This window comes from Ochotona princeps, chromosome 2, assembly GCF_030435755.1.
Source record: "Ochotona princeps isolate mOchPri1 chromosome 2, mOchPri1.hap1, whole genome shotgun sequence".
NCBI classification, from domain to species: Eukaryota; Metazoa; Chordata; class Mammalia; order Lagomorpha; family Ochotonidae; genus Ochotona; species Ochotona princeps.
Window position 1 is genome coordinate 118,871,436 of NC_080833.1, and position 21,008 is coordinate 118,892,443.

At 46.7% G+C, this 21,008-nt stretch overlaps 1 protein-coding gene across 1 annotated transcript in view; it reads right to left on the reverse strand.

Annotated features, from left to right (window-relative positions):
* LMX1A (LIM homeobox transcription factor 1 alpha) overlaps positions 1-19,063 on the reverse strand; it is a 165,437-nt gene extending 146,374 nt beyond the window's left edge. Inside the window, exons 1-2 of the mRNA XM_004589140.2 lie at positions 18,782-19,063; positions 16,425-16,611 (exon numbers count right to left, since the gene is read on the reverse strand). Coding sequence (XP_004589197.1) covers positions 16,425-16,611; positions 18,782-18,857 — 263 coding nt within the window. The 5' untranslated portion in view covers positions 18,858-19,063. The remainder of the gene's footprint in view (positions 1-16,424; positions 16,612-18,781) is intronic.
* Between the last annotated feature and the right edge of the window lie 1,945 nt (positions 19,064-21,008).

Genomic DNA, 21,008 nt, shown 5'->3' on the forward strand with positions numbered 1-21,008 from the left:
TGAGTCCTGTTAAACATCAGTGAGAACTGAATAGTTCACACATGTTTGTGGAATTCAAGTGCATCATCAACTCAGAGGAACTCCATTCATCCTCCAGTTAGCAGCACATGATCACAATCAGCAAAGAAGGGTAAACATTATCCGTCTTAATAAACTTGCTCATGATTTTTCAGTGTAGGATGAATGTAACAAATAAATAGTGGGATGGCTGCAGTTGAAATTGATCACAGTTCATATAAATCAACAATGATAAGTAGATTCCATCTGCTTCAATGCTCTGGTTCTCAGACCATGTATTTCTTGCTCTTGATTTTTTTTCTTGAATATTGTGTGTGTTTTTACTTTACAAGGCAATCTGTCAGCTTTTATATCCTTTTAAAATATTAGATCTATCCATTGAGACCACCAATATGAGAATAAAATTGCCCATATGGGCATAATCTACCATTGGCTGATATTGCTAAACATTAGCAAGCAAATTATTAGTATAATCAGCTGCCATTTATTGAGGATATTAACTAGATGCTTTATAAATAAACATAATCTTCAACCTCCACAACATAAATAGATGGTTCCTCCCTTTCAGAGATAAGGAGGCAACTTCCTTGGAGCTTAACAGAGCTAGAATTTGGATCCATGAGCTGTGTATGCACATGGCAAAAGGCAGGTAGTCTCAGTATTCCTGCCCTCCACTGTCATTTTCTTTTAATTTGAGAGGCAGAGAGACAGAGACAGAAAGACACACAGACACACATAGATTTTCCACCTGACGATTCATTCCCCAAATATCTACAACTGCTGGTGCTGTGCCAAACAGAAGCCAGGAGCTCTGTGGGGAACCAAGTATTTGGGTCATCAACTGCTACCTTCCAAAGTGTATCTCAACAGAAAAGTGGACTTAGGAATGGAGCTGGGACTCAAACCCAAGTACTCTAATATGGACAGTCGGTAACCCAACCTCAATATAAAACACAGCCCCACCAGCTTCCATTGTCACTGTTACTTTCTGCATGTCAGGCGATGTCTGTTAACATTTTCCCTTCCTTCCACATCACTAACTCTTAATAATTTGTGATCAAAGGCAACTTCTACGATCTGATCAACTCTACGCATTCTCATCCCTAGAAACACACACATACACACATACTTCTGGGGAAATAATTAAATAATTTGAGGGATTCATAGACATTCTACGGAGAAACTCAGATTTAACACATCTAATTCAAAGACAGTTCCTAAACATCAATGTGGTTGAATTTTTCATCCACTTGCATGCTCTATACATCCTCCCTCCTTTTTGGCTTCTGGGGAAGTTTCAAAGAATAAAACAAAGCAGCTACAAAACAGAATATTATTCCTCCCACATTCAAAATACAAATCAAGCTACCTTTCATCCATCACCCTCACCTCTTAGCCCTGGACTCTATACCACACGCCCAGCCCAGTAGAGCACCTAAGAATCCTCCTTCCCTTCACTTCCATCCACCACCTCATTCAATCACCCCAAGTTTCCCACAACAATCAATAGGTGCCAATCATATACTAAGTATTAAAACAGTGAACAAAAAGCCACCGCAGTGATCACAGAGCTCAAATGGGCAAAACAAGCAAGACGCCGCTGCACACAAGAGGGAAATGAGAGCACAGGCTCAAAGATCCTCAGTGATCTGGGAGAGGCATGGTGCGTGAAGGAATGGCCAGGTGGACACTTTGAGTCAACAAGCCACGGGAGTCAAATTTATGGGTATCTGCAGAAAGATGTCATTAAAGAAAAAAAAAGACTGACTGATTTGAAAGGCAGAGTTACAGAGCAGGGGAGAGAGACAGAGTGAGAGAGAAAGAAATCTTCCTGCTCATTCACTCCCCAAATGTCCACAGTAATCAATGTTGTCCCAGACCAAAGCCAGGAGCCAGGAGTTTAATCTGGGTCTCCCTGAATAATTCAGGGGCCAAAGCACCTAGGACATCTTCTGCTGTTTTCCCAGGCACATTAGCAGGGAGGTGGACCAGAAGTGAAGCACACAGGACACGATTCACATTAAATGGGATACCAGAGTCACAGGTGAAGACTTAACCAACTTATACAACAATGCAAGCCCCAAAAAGGTATCTTTTATTTGTTTTTGTCTTTTCTTCCTCTCTAGAATGTAAGCTTTTCATAGTCAGGAATTCTCCCTCTGTTGTTCACTGCTGTTTCCCAAGTACCTAGAATAACATCTAGCACAGAATAGGTGTTCAAAGAATGTCAGTTGAATAAATAAATCATTTAAAATATATCTTTGAGGCTGACCAAAACTGAAGACTAGAATCACAATGCTAAATCTTGTCCTAAACATAATGTATCTTTAATTAAATAGTAATTTCACAGCACCAAAGTAAGAAATTGGATCAATATGAGTTCACTTTTTGGAAAGGTAAATTGAGAGACCAGCACTGTGGCCCTACAAGTTAAGCTGCCACCTGCAACACCAGAGTGCCAATTCAAGTAGTGACCACTGTACTTTTGATTCAGCTCCCCAGAAATGCATCCTGGAAAAGCAGCAGAAGATGGCCCAAGTTCTTGGATCCCTGTCAACTAACTATGTGGGAAGTACAAGATGAAATTCCAGAATCCTGACTTGGCTTTGCTCTAGCACCTACTATTGAGGCCATTTGTGTATTGAATCAGTGGATGGAAGGTATCTCTCTCTCTCTCTCTCTCTCTCTCTCTCTCTCTCTCTCTCTCTCTCTCTCTCTCCATCCATGGGGTGTGTGTGTGTGTGTGTGTGTGTGCGTGTGTGTGTGCACTTCTTGAAAAAAAATACAGCTTTTAAAAAAGAAGAGAAGATTGCAAGATAAGCGTACATGAAAAATTATAATGATCTGAACTGCAGCTTGAAAACAATCTGATAAAGAATGGACTTTGCAAAACAAATATAGATGTTATACCAAGTAGAGTTGAGTTTTTAATACTTAAAAATATATTCATTTGAGTTGTGGAGGGGGAGAAACGAACAGACAGACAGAAAAATCTTCATAGAGAGAACAGGATATTTACCAGTCACCAGCTCACTCCTCAAATGCCTGCAATGGCCATGACAGGACCAGGCTCACATAGGAGTCAAAAACATAGTCCATGTCCCCCAGTGAGTGGGAGGAACACAATTGCTCAAGTCATCACCACTGTCTTCCAAGGTCTGCATTAGCAGGACACTGGAGTCACAAGCCAAAGCCTGATATGGGACCTAACCACTCCAATGTGGAAGACAGGCATCTGAACAGCTAACCTGAACACTCGCCCCCAAATAGAGTTTTAAATTAGAAATTATGTCTGGAACTCTGAAGGGCTAAATGATTCACCAGTTAGTAGTCAGCAGGGCTTAATGTCCCTTGCCATGGAGACTTGTTAAAGTAAGACAGTTGCCACCAAGCTGGAAAGTGCTAACTCCTGTGCTATGTTATCCCCATCCCTCACTGTACTTCTCATGGCAGTCTACATTTGCAGAGCACTCTTTGCATACTCACGGCACGGGTTGCTTGTGGCCGATTATCCCACCAATGTAGCCCTTGGTGCATGTTAGTTTTAAGATTCAGATTGGGTTCCCATAGTAACCAAGTGGATTTGAGTCAGTTCCACAGCCATGGGTTTTACTTCTGACTGATCCTATGGGTATACATTCCCAGTCACAGCAAGGATGTGGCTTGCTTGTAAGCACGTCTGTGTCTCTATTACAACCCAGAAAAAGGCCAACTCAAAGCCTACACTTCATATTTAAAGAGGCTACAAGTGACTGTTGAGAACTTACTTGCCCTCTTATGCACAATTGCAACATCACACTAACAACATCACACTGGACACATCTCTTTTCACGAGCTTCTTCTAACAACACTATTTGGTACTATCTACACAGATGCCACACTGACTCAGTGATCACAGATTCATCTGTCTTGTCCTCAGAAGTTAGTACAACCTAGTAAACCTCAGGATGTGAGCTTCCCTGGATCAATTGCGTGTGAGTTCCTTCATGGTGGCTCTTACCACATTGCAGGTAATGTGAGCCTTCTTTCCTCTCTGATTAACTAGCAATGCCAGAGCAAAGCTGAAATCACTTCGTCGTAACAGTTCGACCTCAGCAATACTGCACATCATTAAAATTTAAAGGGAGTTCATTGGGGAAGTTCTTTAATCCTTTAATAATTAAGTTGAGGGAAAGGGGCGAGTGATGGAGAGCCTTTACCTGAGCTGATATTAACTAAGTTTGGCCACTAATGGCTTTCCAACAATCCCACTGTGTCCATGTTGCCATTTAAAAGAGTGCATTCCATTTGGCCCTTGCTCTTTAACTGTCAACAGGGAAGTTGGAAAATAGTGTATCAGTAAGTTTTGCCATTTGTTTTACAGTCCTCCCCCCAAGTCTCCTTTGTAGCGCTACTGAGTTTAGTCTAAAGTAAACCTTAACAACCAATTGACAAGTATAAAAATTCATTCTATGAATCAGCTGGATGTCTGTTATATCAAATAACCTATCACTAACAGATTTTCCCATTGAGTTTACTGGCCACAGAGGCAGAGCCATTGGAAAATACCTAGCTTCTTTGGCAGCACCAGTTCAATTTAATTCCTTTTTGAGCAAAGAGGGCTAGACCCATTATGACCTGTCACCTATTCTTTCCTAGGACCATAAGGACAGGACAGCCACAGAACTAAGGAAGGATACCGAGCTACTATACACTGCTTGTCCCTCCCTGTGAAAACAATTAACCCACCACCACTGCACATATCAGACAATCTGTGATCAGACTCCACACCTCAGAAAGTTCCAGATAAAGACACTGCAGTAAACAGGATCATCTAAAAGAAGTTAAATGACTTGCTCAGGCCCATTTAGCAAACCAGAGGAAAACACAGGATTAAGGCTCAAGGATTCTGAAAAACCAATCATTCTCCACTACATCATGCTGGCTTCCAGTCAAGGGAACTAAACCTATGAACCAACAGAGTGGACGAGACTATAAAACCATGCTCTCTGACTAAGGAGACTCTTCCCTTGACTTCTTTTCACTCTACAGTCCACTAAATGCTGTACTTTCCTTTACCCTATGCCTCTAACAAAACTATGTGCCATGAATTTGCCAATAACTGCCCATTCCAATGACAAACAGGTGGCCCCACTTCTAGAAGTTCCCCAGCATCGTCCACTCTTCCAGAATCCCACCCACCCTAGACTCTCGCTGCTGTGGAGTCTCACAGGACTTCCTGAACCCTGGTGCTCCCCAGAGCTCCACCTTTGGTCCTCTCTTCATTCTGTACCTAAGTATCCCCTCAGGAGTTCTGTTCTCATATTAATTTTATTAAAAAATACTTTTACTATTTTAAGGCATCTGCTTATGTCTCTGTTATACTGTTAACATCAGTGTCTCATTTTCTCTATGTTAATATACAGGAACTTAGATAAGTTTAAAGATTAAAGGAATGAATGAGTCAAAGTCAACTGGGAAATCCACATACAACTACAGCAAGTACATTCAGGCTGCTCACATCCTACCTTAAACCTTCAGTTTCATTAACATCAGTTGAAATAAGTTTACATTTAGACATGTGCTCACTTTATCTCTCTAAAATTAACTGGAGCTGGTTTGAAAAGAAAAGAAAATGTTAGCAGTGGTAACAAAAACAATGCAATGCAGGAATACTATGTTTCTTTATGAATCAGATTCCACATCACTTTTCAATTCAGCTAGGCCAAGTAACAAACAAGAGGGAAGTCAACAGTTCCGGAAACCAGCCTCACAGTGGGATCTTTCCAAGTGAAGACTGGGAACTTGTTGAAAACACAGTGCAATTCAGAAAAAAACTTGGACAGGGGTTATCCCAGGAATGGATGGACAGCTGCTGGTTAGTCCCGATGGAAGCTGTGTCTGGAAGGCTCTGGATCTGACATTTAACAGTTCTGCTGCCAAATGTGCAGACGGACTCCCAGAACAAAAGTCACCAAGAGCAAACCCTGAGAGCTGGGGAGGAAGAGAATAATGCTGTCTGTCTTTGTATTGCTCTTCTGGTGAGAAAGAATAGTTATGCTAGAGGACAGCGGAGACCAACACAGACAACATGGGCTTGGAAAGGCTGGTATCATGCTTGTGTGGGAACTTGACCAACGGGAGTGATGAGAATACCCCAGCGGTTTTCACATATATGCACACACACACACACACACACACACACAGAGGCAACCCCTCAACCCTAAAAACTTCCTTTAAAATCATAGAATAAACAGCTGACCATGGTTCAGAGGCTGCCTGAAAGCTCAAGTATCCAGCAGGTGGGGACTTGTTTTCCAAGAGCTGCTTCCACAGGACAAACTAAGAATTGTGATCTCACTGGGGTGTGAACACCAGAAGAAAGCAGCAGATGGTGTGATTTAGTGCAGAAGCCATGGGATCAGAGGCCATCGTTGGGGAGACCATCCCAGCTTCTCTCTTTACCCACAGTGTGACCTCGTCCCAGTTTCTAAACTCTCAGAACCTCAGTGTCCTCAGCTACAAAGTGTAGGAGGGAGAACAACAACTTCCTAACTCAGAACATTGTTGGAAAGATCAACGGTGGTAAAACATATGAGAGCTCTTAGAGATCTGAAAAGGACAATCTTTTTTTCTCAACAAGTCCTTGAATGGCATTTCCTATGAGCCAAGCATTGACTAAATGCTTTTTAAATATTAACTCAAAACTATCCAGGAGGGTTAGTGTTAGCATTCTCCCCATTATTGGAAAAGAAATAGAGAGAAAGCACGACCTTTAACCAAGGTAACATACAAGATGACCAACACAATAAGGATTTATTCCCAGATCCATGGGACCCTGGCACTGTGTGTGTGTGTGTGTGTGTGTGTGTGTGTTCAAGATTTACTGAATTTATCTGAAAGGCAGAATGGCAGAAAGAGAAGAGACAAAGAAAAAGATCTTCTACCCACTGGCTCACTCCCCAGATGCTGACAGTGGTTAGGACTGAGCCAGACCAAAGCCAGGGGCTTGGAACTTCACCCAGGTCTCCAAATGAGTGGCAGGAAACAAAACATGTGGGTCCTCTTCTTCTGCCTCCCCAGGCTCATTAGCAGGGAGCTGGATCTGAAGTGCAGCAGCCAGGGCTCAACTCAATGCTCCGTAATGCCAGCCCCCTCACTACATCTTTAATCCTACTATGTAAGCTTATTGCACACACTCTGAAGCAAATGTATAGGTTTTCTCTCCTTATGTATAGGTTTTTAATTAAACACACACACACACACACACACACACACACACTGATACCCAACCCCACATACTACCCTACAATCAATGGGTTTTCATATCCTTTATTTATCTTATTTAATTTACTCAGTGAGTTTACTAGATTCTTTTATATAAACAACAGAATTATGGCTTGCATAGTTCTGGAACCTAGGAAATGTATTTCAAATTATTCCTTCCATAATGGAGCGAGAGATGCAGGTTCCAGTCCATTCATACTCCCCGGTCTACCATCACCTGCCAATCACACACTGGCTTCTGAAATGCGAAGTCCCGGCCAATCACAGAACTCAGAGAAACGGAAACCCACAAGAAAGTAAGTGGGTACAAAATCGCAGTCAGGCTTACACATGAGCAATAAAGCCATTCCCCTCCCCTCACCCCCACCAAAAAAGTGCTATTTGTCTTCTGCCCAAATTCATCTCTTCCTCAAACTCCACCCTGTAATAGTCAGTTCTTTGACTGAACATTTTTGCAATTAGAAAGTATCCCTTAAAATAATAGCATGGTGTCATGGACATTGCATTGTAAATCATTTCCTATCACCTTCTCCGAAGTGACAGCAAGCTCCCACCTGTATGTTCAGGCATCTGACATTCCAAAGGTCACAAAGATGAGACTAAAGAATAAGGCCATCTGGGATTCTGGAAATGGGGTTAGGAAATCAGCACAAGAGAGCAATTCCAGGGATTGAAGGAATATGAGGCTCCAGAGGAAAGAGAGATGCCCAAGGTGTGCAGGGAAGGACTTCCTGGAACGTACTGTCCCCACTGGATTCCTCATCCAGGCATTGTCTGCAGGTTTGCCTCGGCAAAGCTGGGCCTGCATTGCTGTGAAGATGGTGGCTGTCATTTCAGGGGAACACATGCATAAAAGGAGTCCCTGACACACTGTGAGGAGGGGCGGAGGAGAGAAAGAGTGAGGGGGAGCCAGCAGCAGGGGAGGGAACTCTAGATGGTTATGTTAAAAAGGATTTGTTCCACTGTCAAAACCAGAAAGCACTCCCCACGAGCCAGCTTTAGGGAAGGAAGACTGAAACGACAGTGGGGGCTCTCTGGGAAGGAGGCAGAAAGAAGAGCAGGGGAAGCCAGCAAGAGGCAGGTGTGACCAGCAAATCCACCTTTAGACTGTGATGGACCAGGATCACTTGGCGGATGAAGCAGACTCGGGTTTCAGTGCTACTGAAGCCTGGGCAAAAGAACTCTCAAAGCCCCTGATTATCTAGCACAAGGACAGCTCTTCAATCTGGGCTCTTCTTAGCCACTGGAATAGGATCCAAAGAGTACCAGGCTGGTAACACTGCAGAGGCCATACCTTCCACACAACTGCCCATTCCCTAGCCTGGGCCCCAACCTGGGGAGAGACATCAACCCCTTCTCTGTCCTGGAGCCGGGGACCCCAGGCCATGCTGGCATGAGTTCCCAGTTGGGCTAGGCTGTCTTGGTGCTCAAACAAAGACATATTCGGACCCTCCTGCAGAGAGAAGGGGCACTATTGCTGGGCCCAGAGGGAGCTGGCCTTAATCTGCTGCACAGTGAATGACAACAATGTTAAGAATGAAAATATGGTTTGGGGGAATAGTCCCCAGGAGCCCAACATTTTGGTATTTAAAGGAACTTTAATGAGCTTAAGAGGCTAATCTGGAGTTCAGGAGGGGGTGTTTTGTTTTGTTTTGTTTTGAAAAATCCTTTTAAAGGCTCCAGAGGCTTGATAAGGAAGGAGCAACTGTGCTGCGAGTCAAGGAATGGTGGAGGTGTAACTGAAGGGGTGGGATGGAATTAAGAGAGCAACTGGCTCCAACCAGCACTTCCCCTTGCAGCAGCACAACCAGGTGCTCCAGAGATAAAGCAGGTCCTTTCCAGGGTGAAGAAGTAGACACTCAGAGAAACTACCAAGTGTTGGGAATCAGAGACACAATGACAGCTTGTCAGAATGCTAACCAGCCTTCTCATCCAGTGACTCCTCCATCTGACTCACTGGTGACAGAATCCATTTAACTTCTCTGTCTCTTCCTCCACACCTTCTGCCCAGGACACACCCACTTGAGGTGGCAGAATACAGCTCACTATCTACTAAAGTGCCAGGAATCCTCAGGAAGGTTTCGCTTGATGGAAACGGATCATGTAAAGCTGGGAGTAACATTCCTTGTCAATGATTTATCTAAGCTTCACCCAATAACTATTCATTAGCTGGGTGGTCATAGGGGAGGAGCACTATTTTGTGTATTTGAAAGGCTGATTAAGTTTCTCCATGTACGATATTTGAAAGAGCACTAACAGTCCACAAAGTTGGCCTAGAACCAAAAATCAGACAGTTGATGAGATGGAAGTTAAGTTGTCCCTGATGCTTCCAGGAGTCAAGTTTACAGAGTTCCACAGAGCATAGGAGAGTGGGCAAGGAGAAAGAGGAGGGGCCAGATGTGAAGTCAGATACAGCACAACGTGATACATTCCCAGCAGGGCTGGATGCTTTCAATCTATTGTTTACTATGGACGAGTTTAATCGGACGTGTCAGTCAAGGTTATCCAACACACAGGGACCAGGTATCTACCAGGTCTCATCCATTACATAACCTTACTGAAAAAACACTAATCTAATGGGGTGGAGAGACACTGTTGCCCAGTGTCAGAAGAGCCAGACATATTTATTGCTAATCCCAAAACAGGATCCCCAAAGGCAAGCTTGAAAGGCTGAATGAGACCACAGTCTTCCATGTGGCTTCAGGTACGGGACCAGGAAAAGCACACTCCATTTCGTATTTTTAGCTGTTACGACACTATGGGGGCAATAACGGGAAATCTGGCAGTCTAGACATGGCGGCCAGGTGACAGGCTCTATAGATGATATGGTTGCCTCACCCACCATGGAAAGGAGCCATGGAAAAAATTTCCATGATCCTCTTTTAGTCCCCCAGATGGGGATGTATGTGATGGGCCCAAGGATCATCACAGGCTAGCATAGCTGCTTCAGGCCCGCAGTTTGTTCCTTACCCAACGTCTTCCCGAGTGCTTCTGTGTTCCTGTGCATTCCAATTGCGTCTGCTGTCTAATGCCAAAAGAAACCTAATCCCTGTCCTAAGTCTCATTTTATTTATTTTCAGCAGTGTGAAAACAAACATGTAGCAAGATTACAGTGTTTACACCTCCTTTTTTGCCAATACAGCTCTAATCCCCCTGCTAATGAATGCCAGGACCAGAGCAATTTTATTAATTTCATCTTAGTTAAAAATATAGAGACAGAGCATTGTGCTTTACTAAAATAACTATTTGACATTTGGAAGGCGTCTGCTCCGTTTCAGGAAGACGTTTGGATAGGTTTCGTTTAATATATGACAAAGAGACAGAAAGCTGCCGCCAACATCGGTCAATGGTAACATAACTAATTCTAATTAGGATAAATTGACTAAAATGACCCGGATTCCGATAGGCAAAGAGACAAAAGAGAAAAACGTAAATGCTGAGGAGCACCACTCTCTCCCTTCCAGAAAACAGGCTGTTCTTGGGGCATGACAGAGACGGGGGTCTTTTCTTTTCTTTTTTTTTTTTTTTTTTTTTTTTTGAATCCAATCTAAAAATTAGTCACGATCCTTTCCTATCATTTGTTCCTAAAACTACTGCCTCCTCCAAACCAAGCCGGAAAGGCTGCTAGCAGTGACACCGCTCTGAAATCCTTAGGAGGTCTCGAGAAACACATAGAGCATGTTCCTAAAGGGAGTCTCTGGCCTGCTGGAAAGTGATCAGGGCCTTTCCAACCAGGAACCTCCTGGTTCTGTAAAGAGGCTAGCAAGGCATGCCCCTACCCCATTTGGTTCCCACCCAACCCTCCCACCCTGGTTATCTCACCTTGCATGTAATTCGCCTAAGAAACCCTCTCTGGACATGGAAAAGAGCATTTTAACAAAATCACTTCCAAAACATTCTTTAAAAGATGGAAAACACTAAAGGAGAGCGAATATTGTCGTTAGGGCAAAAATTACTTTTAAATCTTCCTTTGTGAATGTAACTACACTTTGTTTCACCTCAGTGCTGTACAATCGTACTTGATCATCAAGTTAATGTGATTTCATCCTGAGGATCTCGAACAAGATAAATTTCAACAACTGCAGTTGTATTACTCCGAGAACCTTAAATGAGTTTCCGGTTGTAAAATGAGTAATTTAAGCCCTTGGCTCTTTTTCACTTATAAATACCATAACCCAAATAATTTCTTTGACCTTAAAATAAATTAACTGATGAGTTAATAAACAAAATTGTTCTCATTAGTAAAACAGTGGCTGATCATTAGCTCCAAACACTTTTGCAAAAATTAAAAAAAAAAAAAACCAGCAAAGGCACTCCCCTGATGCTGGTAGTGGTCTTCTGGCTAATACAGAAGCTGTAAAAAAGCAAAACAAAACTGAAGAGCAAGATAATGAACTATCAGAAATCCGAATTTCATCCAACACTCTACAATATGTAACGCTAAAGAGGAAATCACTTTTTTAAAAAGTGTTGCATTTGTGTAAGGATCAAAACACTGCATCAGCCTACACTCAGAAGCAATACTCCTACTTAGAATTCTAATTTCCAAAATACCATTACTTCCTGCTATTTAATTTGATTTCAGATTTTTAAGTCTGAGATTCCAAGAAGGTCTGGCCCAGGAACGAACACATATAGGAAGAGAAAACATCTCCAAGATGAGGATGCTTTCAATCACATTCTAAAACTAAAACCAAAAACAAAAAGGGACACGTCAGCCCGCGCCAACACAGCTACAGTCCATGCACCACACTGAACTCTGAGCTAAGCCTCTTGCAATTCAATGCAGACCTCGATTTATTTCCTAGTTGTGTTTGATTTCCATGTTTCTTAAATTTTATTGTGCCAGGAGTGGGGCCAACAGAAGATAAAGGAAAGCAAAACTCTTAACAATTGCCTCTGTGATTTTATGAGTAACTGCATGCCCAATTCTGATCTCCAAGTAATGTCACAGTAATAAAACCAAACCAACTCCTCCTTACACACATACCCTGTCTATACGACCTTGATAAAACCCAGGATGTGCTCATTACTGATCTTAATAGAGATCATTACCAAAGTTGTTTTCTCCCGAAAACTGTCAATCAGAAGGCAAAAAAAAATGTTCACTATGTGATTTGCACACACACACACACACACACACCCCTTTCTGTTCCAGTCCCTTTCTTTGGAAAATTGGGCTTCTCCAGAAGAAAGAAAAGAAAACACAGGCCGGCCCTCTGAGGAAAGGTTTCCCAAGGCCTGCGATTTGCTGACATGTGGGGAGTTATGATGCTCTGAGAACAGCACTGATGACAGCAATACTATCCCACACTGCTCCTTAGATGTCCAGAACAATCCAAGGGATAATGATAAACTTCATATGTGAGGGGAGAGGGCCCCACCCGACCCACCAAGCTGCCAGGCACATGAAAGAAACAATCTAAACTTGATTTAAATGTGGGATCCCTTCCAGAAGGCTTAATTATCCATTGTATTACCACATTCCCGTTATTCAGCAGTCTCTTCGGTCTCAGACTTAAGTCCAACAACAGCATTTGTTTGGAACAAATTCAGGGAAAACTCCGAACTATGCAGATCATACGGGACTCAAGTTAAATGGGGAACAACAGTCACATAAATAGAAGTGCTCATAGCTGGAAAATATTTCGGTTGCCTGCTCACTATCAGGAATGGGGGAGACAGCTGAGTTCAGCTTTGAAATATCCACACCTATAGCACCCTAGTGTTTTCCATGCTATCATACATCTTCATCAGTTTTGTAAATGTTGTCATCCCATCTAACTAGTTAGATTTCTGTCATGACATAAGAATAACAAAGGTGGACTCCATTTTTTACTTTGGGGAGTCCCTAACTCAGTGTTGCACATCCTTGCCTTAAATGTTGGTTTTGGATAATCAGAAGATAAAATCATCTAAAGGATATCACAGTGCATGTAATAACCCCACTAAGACAACAGCACCGTGTGCCCAGATGCCACTGTCGATTCATTTTTTTTTTTCAACTGGAAGAATCTGTTATTTGACATCATGAAGGTGTAAATGTAGTTGATAAAACTTACTTTTCATCCTTTTAACTGACTGCCTGACACAATTAGCACACAGTCATTAATCCAAATGTAAAACTGCTAAACAGCAGACATGCACACACAAATGGCTAAGAAGCCCACTTTGCTGATACTGTATTTGTGGCCGTTATTGAAGATAACATCCTCTCACTGAAATATGCAGAAAAGGCATTTAAACTTTATGAATTTTGAAGCTGAAAGAGCCGCCTGAAGAATCACTTTCTCCAGTACTCTATAAGCCATTGTCTCATCATTGTGCTTCCACTTCACTTGTATCTCATTTTCCTCTCAATGTATCTTGTCTGGGCTTCAAGTTGTTTTTTATATTTTTAAAGATCTACCACCATCACCACCACCCTCAGGAAAAAAAAAAGTCACAAAGTCATTATTCACAAATGCAAGAAGGAGAAAAAGTGCTACCTGTGTGTCTGAGTGACTATTGTTCAAAGTTGAGTTGTGTTCTTCTAGAGCACAAAGACCTGGTCACCCCGACAAAGCCTCTGGGCTATATCAAGTCCTGAACTCTAAGTCGGGAGGCTTTTAGGAAATAGACGTCAGTTAAGACAACACAGCTGGAAAAGGTGGTATGCTGGAAGCCTCCTGAAGGCAGGTGCTGGACCTCTCCCGGTCATTCTCTCCTCATCTACACCAATGTTTTACACTTAGAAACCCAATAAAAGCTTGTTGAATAACGTAATGTGTCCTGTGTTTAAATAACACCAACAACAAAATCTTCTTTCCTTTACAACACTACTGTACAGATAAATACCATTAAGATTACCAAATGTACGAAAACACCATATGATCAGAAGAATCCGATAGGGATACGGGACAGAGGAGAAAAGGAGAATTTTTTTTTTTTTTAAAAAAAGAACAAATTCATCTAAATGAATCTAAGAATATGGAAGGCCTGGGCATAGACCAGAAATGACAGTGTGCCAGGAGCAAGAATACAAGCAACAACATTGCTTCAAACTCAATTTTTAAATAAAAATGATGAACCTTCATTGTAATATCAACACCTCTCTGAACCAGGCAGATCACACTCCTCCATAAAATCTTGGTTCTGGCCAGCAACTGGCAAGTTGATCCTGGCAATTTTTCTCTTTGTAGATATAGCTTTGTGGGGGGGGGGGGGGTAGGGGTGAACTGACCCTTCTCGGCTAACAGAACCTCACCAAACCTGCGGGGCTGAGCCTAAAGGGACATTGTTGTGCTAAGTACTTTCCAACAACTGTTTTTTCTCCTCTTGACACGGCCTGACTTCCTTAAAGATGATCGGATCGCCACACAGCTGTGCTGACCCCTAAGCTTTCTTTGATTTGTGATTTTTTTTTTTTTAACAAACAAAATAGAAATTCACAACCCAAATGCTTTCCTAAGCTCCAATACTTTTGAGTTTTCTGGTGCTGTGCCTGAAGGATGCGGACACGTTAGTAATCTATAAGCAGAAAGATAAAAATTGGACCCACACAATAATAACAAAAACCTCAGATGAAAAGCGCCAAAAAAAAAAAAAAAAAAAAAGCAATCAACCCACGGCTTTATCCAAAGGTGATACTTGGAACTGTGTGGCTAAAATCTACCTAATGGCCGAAAAATTGCATTTTAACATTCGAGACACCTTGGCAATACACAAACCAGCAAGAACAGAAACAGGTACAGCTGCTTTCAAAAATGCTAACCCCAATAATCACTTCCCTCTCGAGGAGTGCTCACTTCTTTGGTATTTTTGTACAGTCCAGCTGATCCAAACTTGGCAGCATATATTAGCTCTGAAAAAATATAAATGTATCATCTTCACCAAGCAGCAGTCAAAAATGCTCAGAATTGTATAACAAAGTAACTCTGCCTAGTGGAAATAATGCCTGTGTTGTCACTAGGTCTGCTAGCTCTGACCCTTGAGTTGCAAGTCTCACAGCCTAGACAACGTAGAAACGAAAACATTTCTGTGCTTTCTCGCTGCTGTCGCACGCCGGCCTTCATTATATCATCTGGGCAACTTAACTGGAATAGCTTTTCACGCACACTAATCCTCCCTAGCGTGTCCTCACACAGTGCGGTCCCTTTTATTCAAAATCATGCGCGTGCACGCGCGCGCCCACGGCTACCAGCCCTAATGCACAAAACCAGTGAGCTCGGCTTCCAGACACTTTCCTTTCCTGTAAACCCCTCCACAGCCCTGCAAAGCCAGCATCCCTATTAATTAGATATTTTTCCGCAAGGAAAACTAGTTCCCTCTCTTTTTATCCTCTGCCTTCCTGCGGGCTTGCCCAGCGAGAATAAGAAAATCTTCCCAGTTCTCTCTTTCTAGTCCCATTCTGGCTTTAGGCATTACAGAAATCTAGATTCGAAATAATCCACTTCCTTCAACACTTGGCTCCCAATGCTTCCTGAACATCCCAGAACGTTCAGGTCCACAGGTGGGATCCCGCCGCTTGGTAGGCAGCGAAGCACACTCAAATCGCAACAAGAGTGGAGGCACAGGGCAGAACGAGGGACTTCAGGTCTGTCCCCGGTTTCTGGCCTAACCACCCCTGTGCCCTAGAGGACAGGGGGAAAAGGACTGCGGGGAGAGAGAGAACAGGGAGTTGGCTCGGAGTTGCAGCTGCAGCTCCATTCTGTTCCGATTCTACAGGACAAACCCGAGTGGGACCCAGTTCACAGGGGACAGAAGCCCGGGGCTCAGGATAGCCTCCCGGCTCCGCACCAGCGCGTGGGTGGCGCAGACACCTGGGTAAGATGAAGCGGGAGCCAGCAAAAGGACGCGTGTCACTGACAGTCACCAAGGGCACTGAGTAAACGGGGAGCCCGGGAGAGTCAGGAGCTCCAGAAAAATTGCGTCTGGGGATGGCCAAATCCAGAAAAATGAACTCTAAGCGCGCAAACCCGCGCGCGCGCTTCTGCAGAGCAGCGACCAGGGCTGCGCTGCCTGGCGCTGAGCCCTGCTGCTCCGGGACACCCAGGGAACAGGATGAAAGGGAGTTTTGTGGGTGCCTCCCAGGAGAGGATCGGGGTAAAATACAGACAAAGTCCAGCCTCACGCTGACAGCGGCGCAGGGGGCCACTTACTTCTCGTAGTCATACTTGCAGTAGAGCTTCTTGTCCCGGTAAAAGCAGGTGGTCTCCAGGGGCTCTTTGCAGGAGGCGCACTGCACGCACTGTTCGTGCCAGAAGCTGTCGTTGAGGCGCAGGAGAAACCTGTCCGAGATGACCCGCTGACAGCCCTCGCAGACCGATTTGGGGCTCACCGCTCTGCCTGTAGCCACAACAGAGGATCACTGATGAGCCGCCTCAGCCGGTCAACCCATCAAGCCCAGACGAAACCCGCTCCCGATCCCTCCACGCCCGAGGATCCTCCTGGGTCTCCGCTATCCTCCCCCAGGGAGAGCCCTCAACACCTCACCCGATCTGAGACTTGGAAAAATCACATCAACGTAAGTTGGCATTTCTAATAAATCACGAATTTTGTGGGAAGGCTCATTCCTAGCAGGAAGGGGGCAGAAACTAATAAGTGGTCCTTGGTTTTCAAAAACACCCAGGGATGCGCGCAAGCGTGCATACATTCGGTACAATTACATCCAAAGTAATGTGCTCATCCCAGATTTATTGCATCGCAATGAATCAGTAAACCACTCACTATGCTTGTCTCTGGACCATTTTTAACAGAAGGAGTGAAGGCTAACTGCTTTTTTTCTTTGGTTAAACTCGGTATTACTGGGGACAGGGTAGAGTTTAAATTTTCTTTAGCCTGAAAATATTCCACGGGTGCTGGGGTAGGGGGGGAGGAAATGAACATGTACTTAGGTCGCCCTTCCGGCAAGGCAGTATTGTTCAAACCAATGAACCCCCAAACTGTGTTGGCTGGCGTGAAAATTGCATATGGGTTAATCATAAGAAGTGTTCAAACACGGGGAAGAAAAAATGAGCAAAAAGAAGAAAAAGCACGCGTACCCCTAAGGCAATAGGGGTACGCACCGCAGCGGTTCATGGGGCGAAATCGCCAGACAGCTCAGTCCAAGAACTGCTGTGTCCTGCTTCCTGGCCTGTTTGCCTCCTGTTTGCCTGGGGGAGGCAGAAGTGCTTTTTCTGGGGTGAGGGGGGCAGGTGCTTGGCCACCTTCGTCCTCACATTTCACAGCTATTTCCAAGCGGCCTCTTTCCCACCTTAACTACGCTCTTGCGCGTGGTGTCGGAAAAGGCCTCCCCTTACCCATTTCCTTCTGCAATACTCCTGCCTCTTTCTCCTCCAGGGGCCCTGCCTCCGACTTCGTAGCAGAGCAGGTGGCTTGGGGAGCGGTTCAGGAGGTCTAGGAAAAGCAATGACCTAGACAAACTAGGTGAGCCTTCGTTTTCTTTCTGCTGCCCGGGCCACTACACCGGCTTGAGGAGCAGACCGGGGCCAGGAGGAAAGCTCCGGTCTAAACACGACCCCGCTGCGGACATCTGCAGGCACTGCCCAGAGGCAAGCCAGGGCCTTTCCCCAGGGAACTGAGTTCCGAGGGTCACCAAAGGCGCATGGAAAGAAGGGAGGTCTAGGTGCGCAATTTCGATTCCTCCGGATCTCTGGATAAGGGATCTCCAGGCGAAATGTCTCAACCTCTGCCTTAGCAGGACCCGAGTGAGGAAAAGAGACAAGAAATTGAACACACACAACGAAAAATTCTTTCCGGTATTTTTTGTTTAAGTTGGAAAAAAGAAAAAATAAATACCCGTATCCCGAACTTGAAAATTACCAGGAGCCGGGTAGAAACCCCTAATAAGAACCCTTGGCCTCGGCCCCCGGGAGCCACGCGTACGACACTTTTCCGAGGCCGTGGACTCGTCGCTCCTCCAGGGTCTCCGAGGAGGGATGAGGCGGGGGGTGGAGGGAACCGCCGGACCTGAGACCCAACCCCAGTTAATTAAAGCCGAGGCGAGAGCCCCGCCGTGCGGACTAATCCCCGCGCTGCGCTGCCCACTCGCCCGGAAAAGCCCGAAATCGGGGTTGGAGTTGGTGGGGGTAAAAAGCTGCTTCCAACTCGGATGCTCCCGGCTTCAAATGTTCCACAAAGACCTCCGAGAAAACGATGACACTTATGAGACGTCCATCAGCTCCGTCATTAAAAAAAAAAAAAAAAAAAAAACCAGCCCCGGGTCATTTTAATCACTTGCCACTCAGAAGCCTACGGAGCAACGGAGCAGCTCGCCCGCCCCTCTCTCCACTTGGGGGGAATCAAAGCACAGCGCCTGAGATCTGGGGCGGCTTGTTGGTTTTACTTGGGTAGGTACGACTCCGGAGGACTGATTGAGAGACCGGGAAGGGGGCTAAGTGCAGAAAGAGGGGCTGGAGCCCCTTGGTGGCCTACCACATCCCAGCGAGCAGAGCTCCTAGTTCGGGACTTGGAGGGAAAAAAGGTGCGCCAAAGGGTGGACGGCCTGAACACTCACCCAGCAGCGAGGAGAAGGAAGCTGGGGTCTCTATCCCGCTCTGGAAGTTCTCCTCCATCTTCAGGCCGTCCAGCATGTTCGGGCCGGTCCAGGAGAACCTGTAGAGTAGATGAGGCGAGGCGGTGTCTGGAATCCGTGCCCCTGGAACTCGGTGCCCGCAGCTGCCACACTCTTGGGACTAGACGAGGGGAGAGGAGGGGGATGACCAAGGCCCCCAGAAGGAGCCGAGAGGGTAGAGTCCAACCAAGAACTGTGCGGGATGGGAGGAGAGGAGGCACAGCGAGCTGCCCTGACTGATCTGATCTCACTTGAAGTCAACCCGCGTTATGTACTTAGGCCTCCGCCCCCCAGCTGCGTGTCTCCTTCTCCAGCCCCCCTCCCCCGTCCCCAGCCTCAGGTTTCCCATCCCGGGTCCGGCTCCGCCCCAACCTGTATGAACTCAGGTCCTAGGGAGTTTTGTACGGGAACCCGGCTGCAGGAGCGTGACGGGCATCAGGGGATTGAGCGTCCTCCCTCTCGCATAACCCGGCGCAGGCACGTTGGACGCCGGGCTGTGCAACCCTGGCCGCGGGCGCGTCGTCGGGCCCTCACCTGCGCGCGCTCGGGAAGGGGCAGGGGAAGGGACGCGGGGAGCTTCCCGCGGCGCGGCGCTCCGCTGCGGGGGTGGGGGAGCACGGGTGCGGGCGTGCGGGGCGCGCGGGGAGGTCCTCCCGCCGGTCGGCCAGTGCCGGGAATGCCTGGACTAGCAGAGGAGTCGCTCCGGGGAGGAGCCGGTGCTGGCCGGGCTCACTCTTGGATGCATTTCAAATGCACTTTCAAAAACGCGCCCGCCCGAGCCGGAGACCGGGTAGGGCAGCCTTCCTTACCTGGTGGGCGAGCGAGCGAGCTCGCCCCGACTGGAGTTTAGTGGAGTTGCGGGGACGCCGCGGGAAGCTCCGGCCCAAGAAGACGTCGTCCCTTGCCGCCGCAGCCCGAGCAGCCGCCCCCCGGCTCCGGCGCGCCCGGGAGGGAACCGGAGCGAACGCCGGCCCCTGGCTCTGCTCCTCAGCACGCTCGGGCCGGGCCAAGACGTGTCCACGAGCTGCCGGCCTTCCCGGGACGTCCTGCCCGCCCGCGTCGCTCTCCGGCGAGAGGGGAGGAGAGGGAAGGGCAGGATGCTTCTCCGGGACTAGCGAGGAAGGCGGAGGCCCAGGGTCCTGGGTGCAAGTCGGCCCTGCTTCGCCGGGCGGATCCCGCCGTTTCTGACTGGGGCCGCGGCGCTGCGTGCGCGGCCGAGGGAAGGGGGTGGGGTGTGCAGGGCGGGGGGCTGGGAGCGCGTCCCGCGGCCGGGCTGCGGGGCTCGCTCTCTCTCCCAGCCTGGCTGCTCCACGGACTTGGCGGCCGCAGCCCCGGGGCGTCTCTCCGCCGCAGCGACCTCCTCGGCTCGCAAAGTTTCCTCGTATCCACGTGTTAACTGTTACCTCGGGGCATCCGGACAGGACTTTCCCCGAGCTCTGCGCCCCACCTGGCAGGTGGGCGCTCTCCAGCCACTCCCGGCAAGAAGGAACAGCGGCGCGGGGAACACCCCCGGCAGAGGCCGCAAGCGTCCGCGAGCACCGGCAACCCGTTCCTAGGCAAGTTCCCAGTTTCTGCTGGGCTCGAAACCTGTGCACTGACTGACCCGGTGTTATAGACTCAAGGAAACACAGCGCTCACGCTTGAATCGGTGGAAGAGATGGGCTCAATGCATGAACTTGCAAAAGCCCAGAGCAGAGACAGAAACCACGACTGGACACTAACGAAATGCAGTGCCTAGGGGAAAGATAGCAGACACCTTGAGCTTACAAAGCCAAAACTTCAACTTCTCCAGGGACGGGAGCAAACTCTCAGTGGGCATGCATCCCAGCAGGTTAGCTGGTGCCTGGGTGCGTGTGAATGTTCATCACCTGTGCCTTAGCACTGGTTGATGTTTGTGGAACACTGAACTTGGGTACCAGGCTTGGTTACACGTTCAGCTCATTCGTGGAGTGGAAGAAATTATACACCAACATTTACAGGTGAGGGAAACAGCACAGAGCCCCTGAACTCAGATGCCACCCCATGAACACCACAGGAAAGTTCAGCCAGGTTCTTGTAACAGTTCCTGAACTGAATTGCCAAAGTGAACCAGAGCAGGAGAGCTGCCACCCAGCAAGGGTTTTCTGCTGCCTTCTTCAAAGGTCTGAACCCGCCCCCATTTCTAAGCACA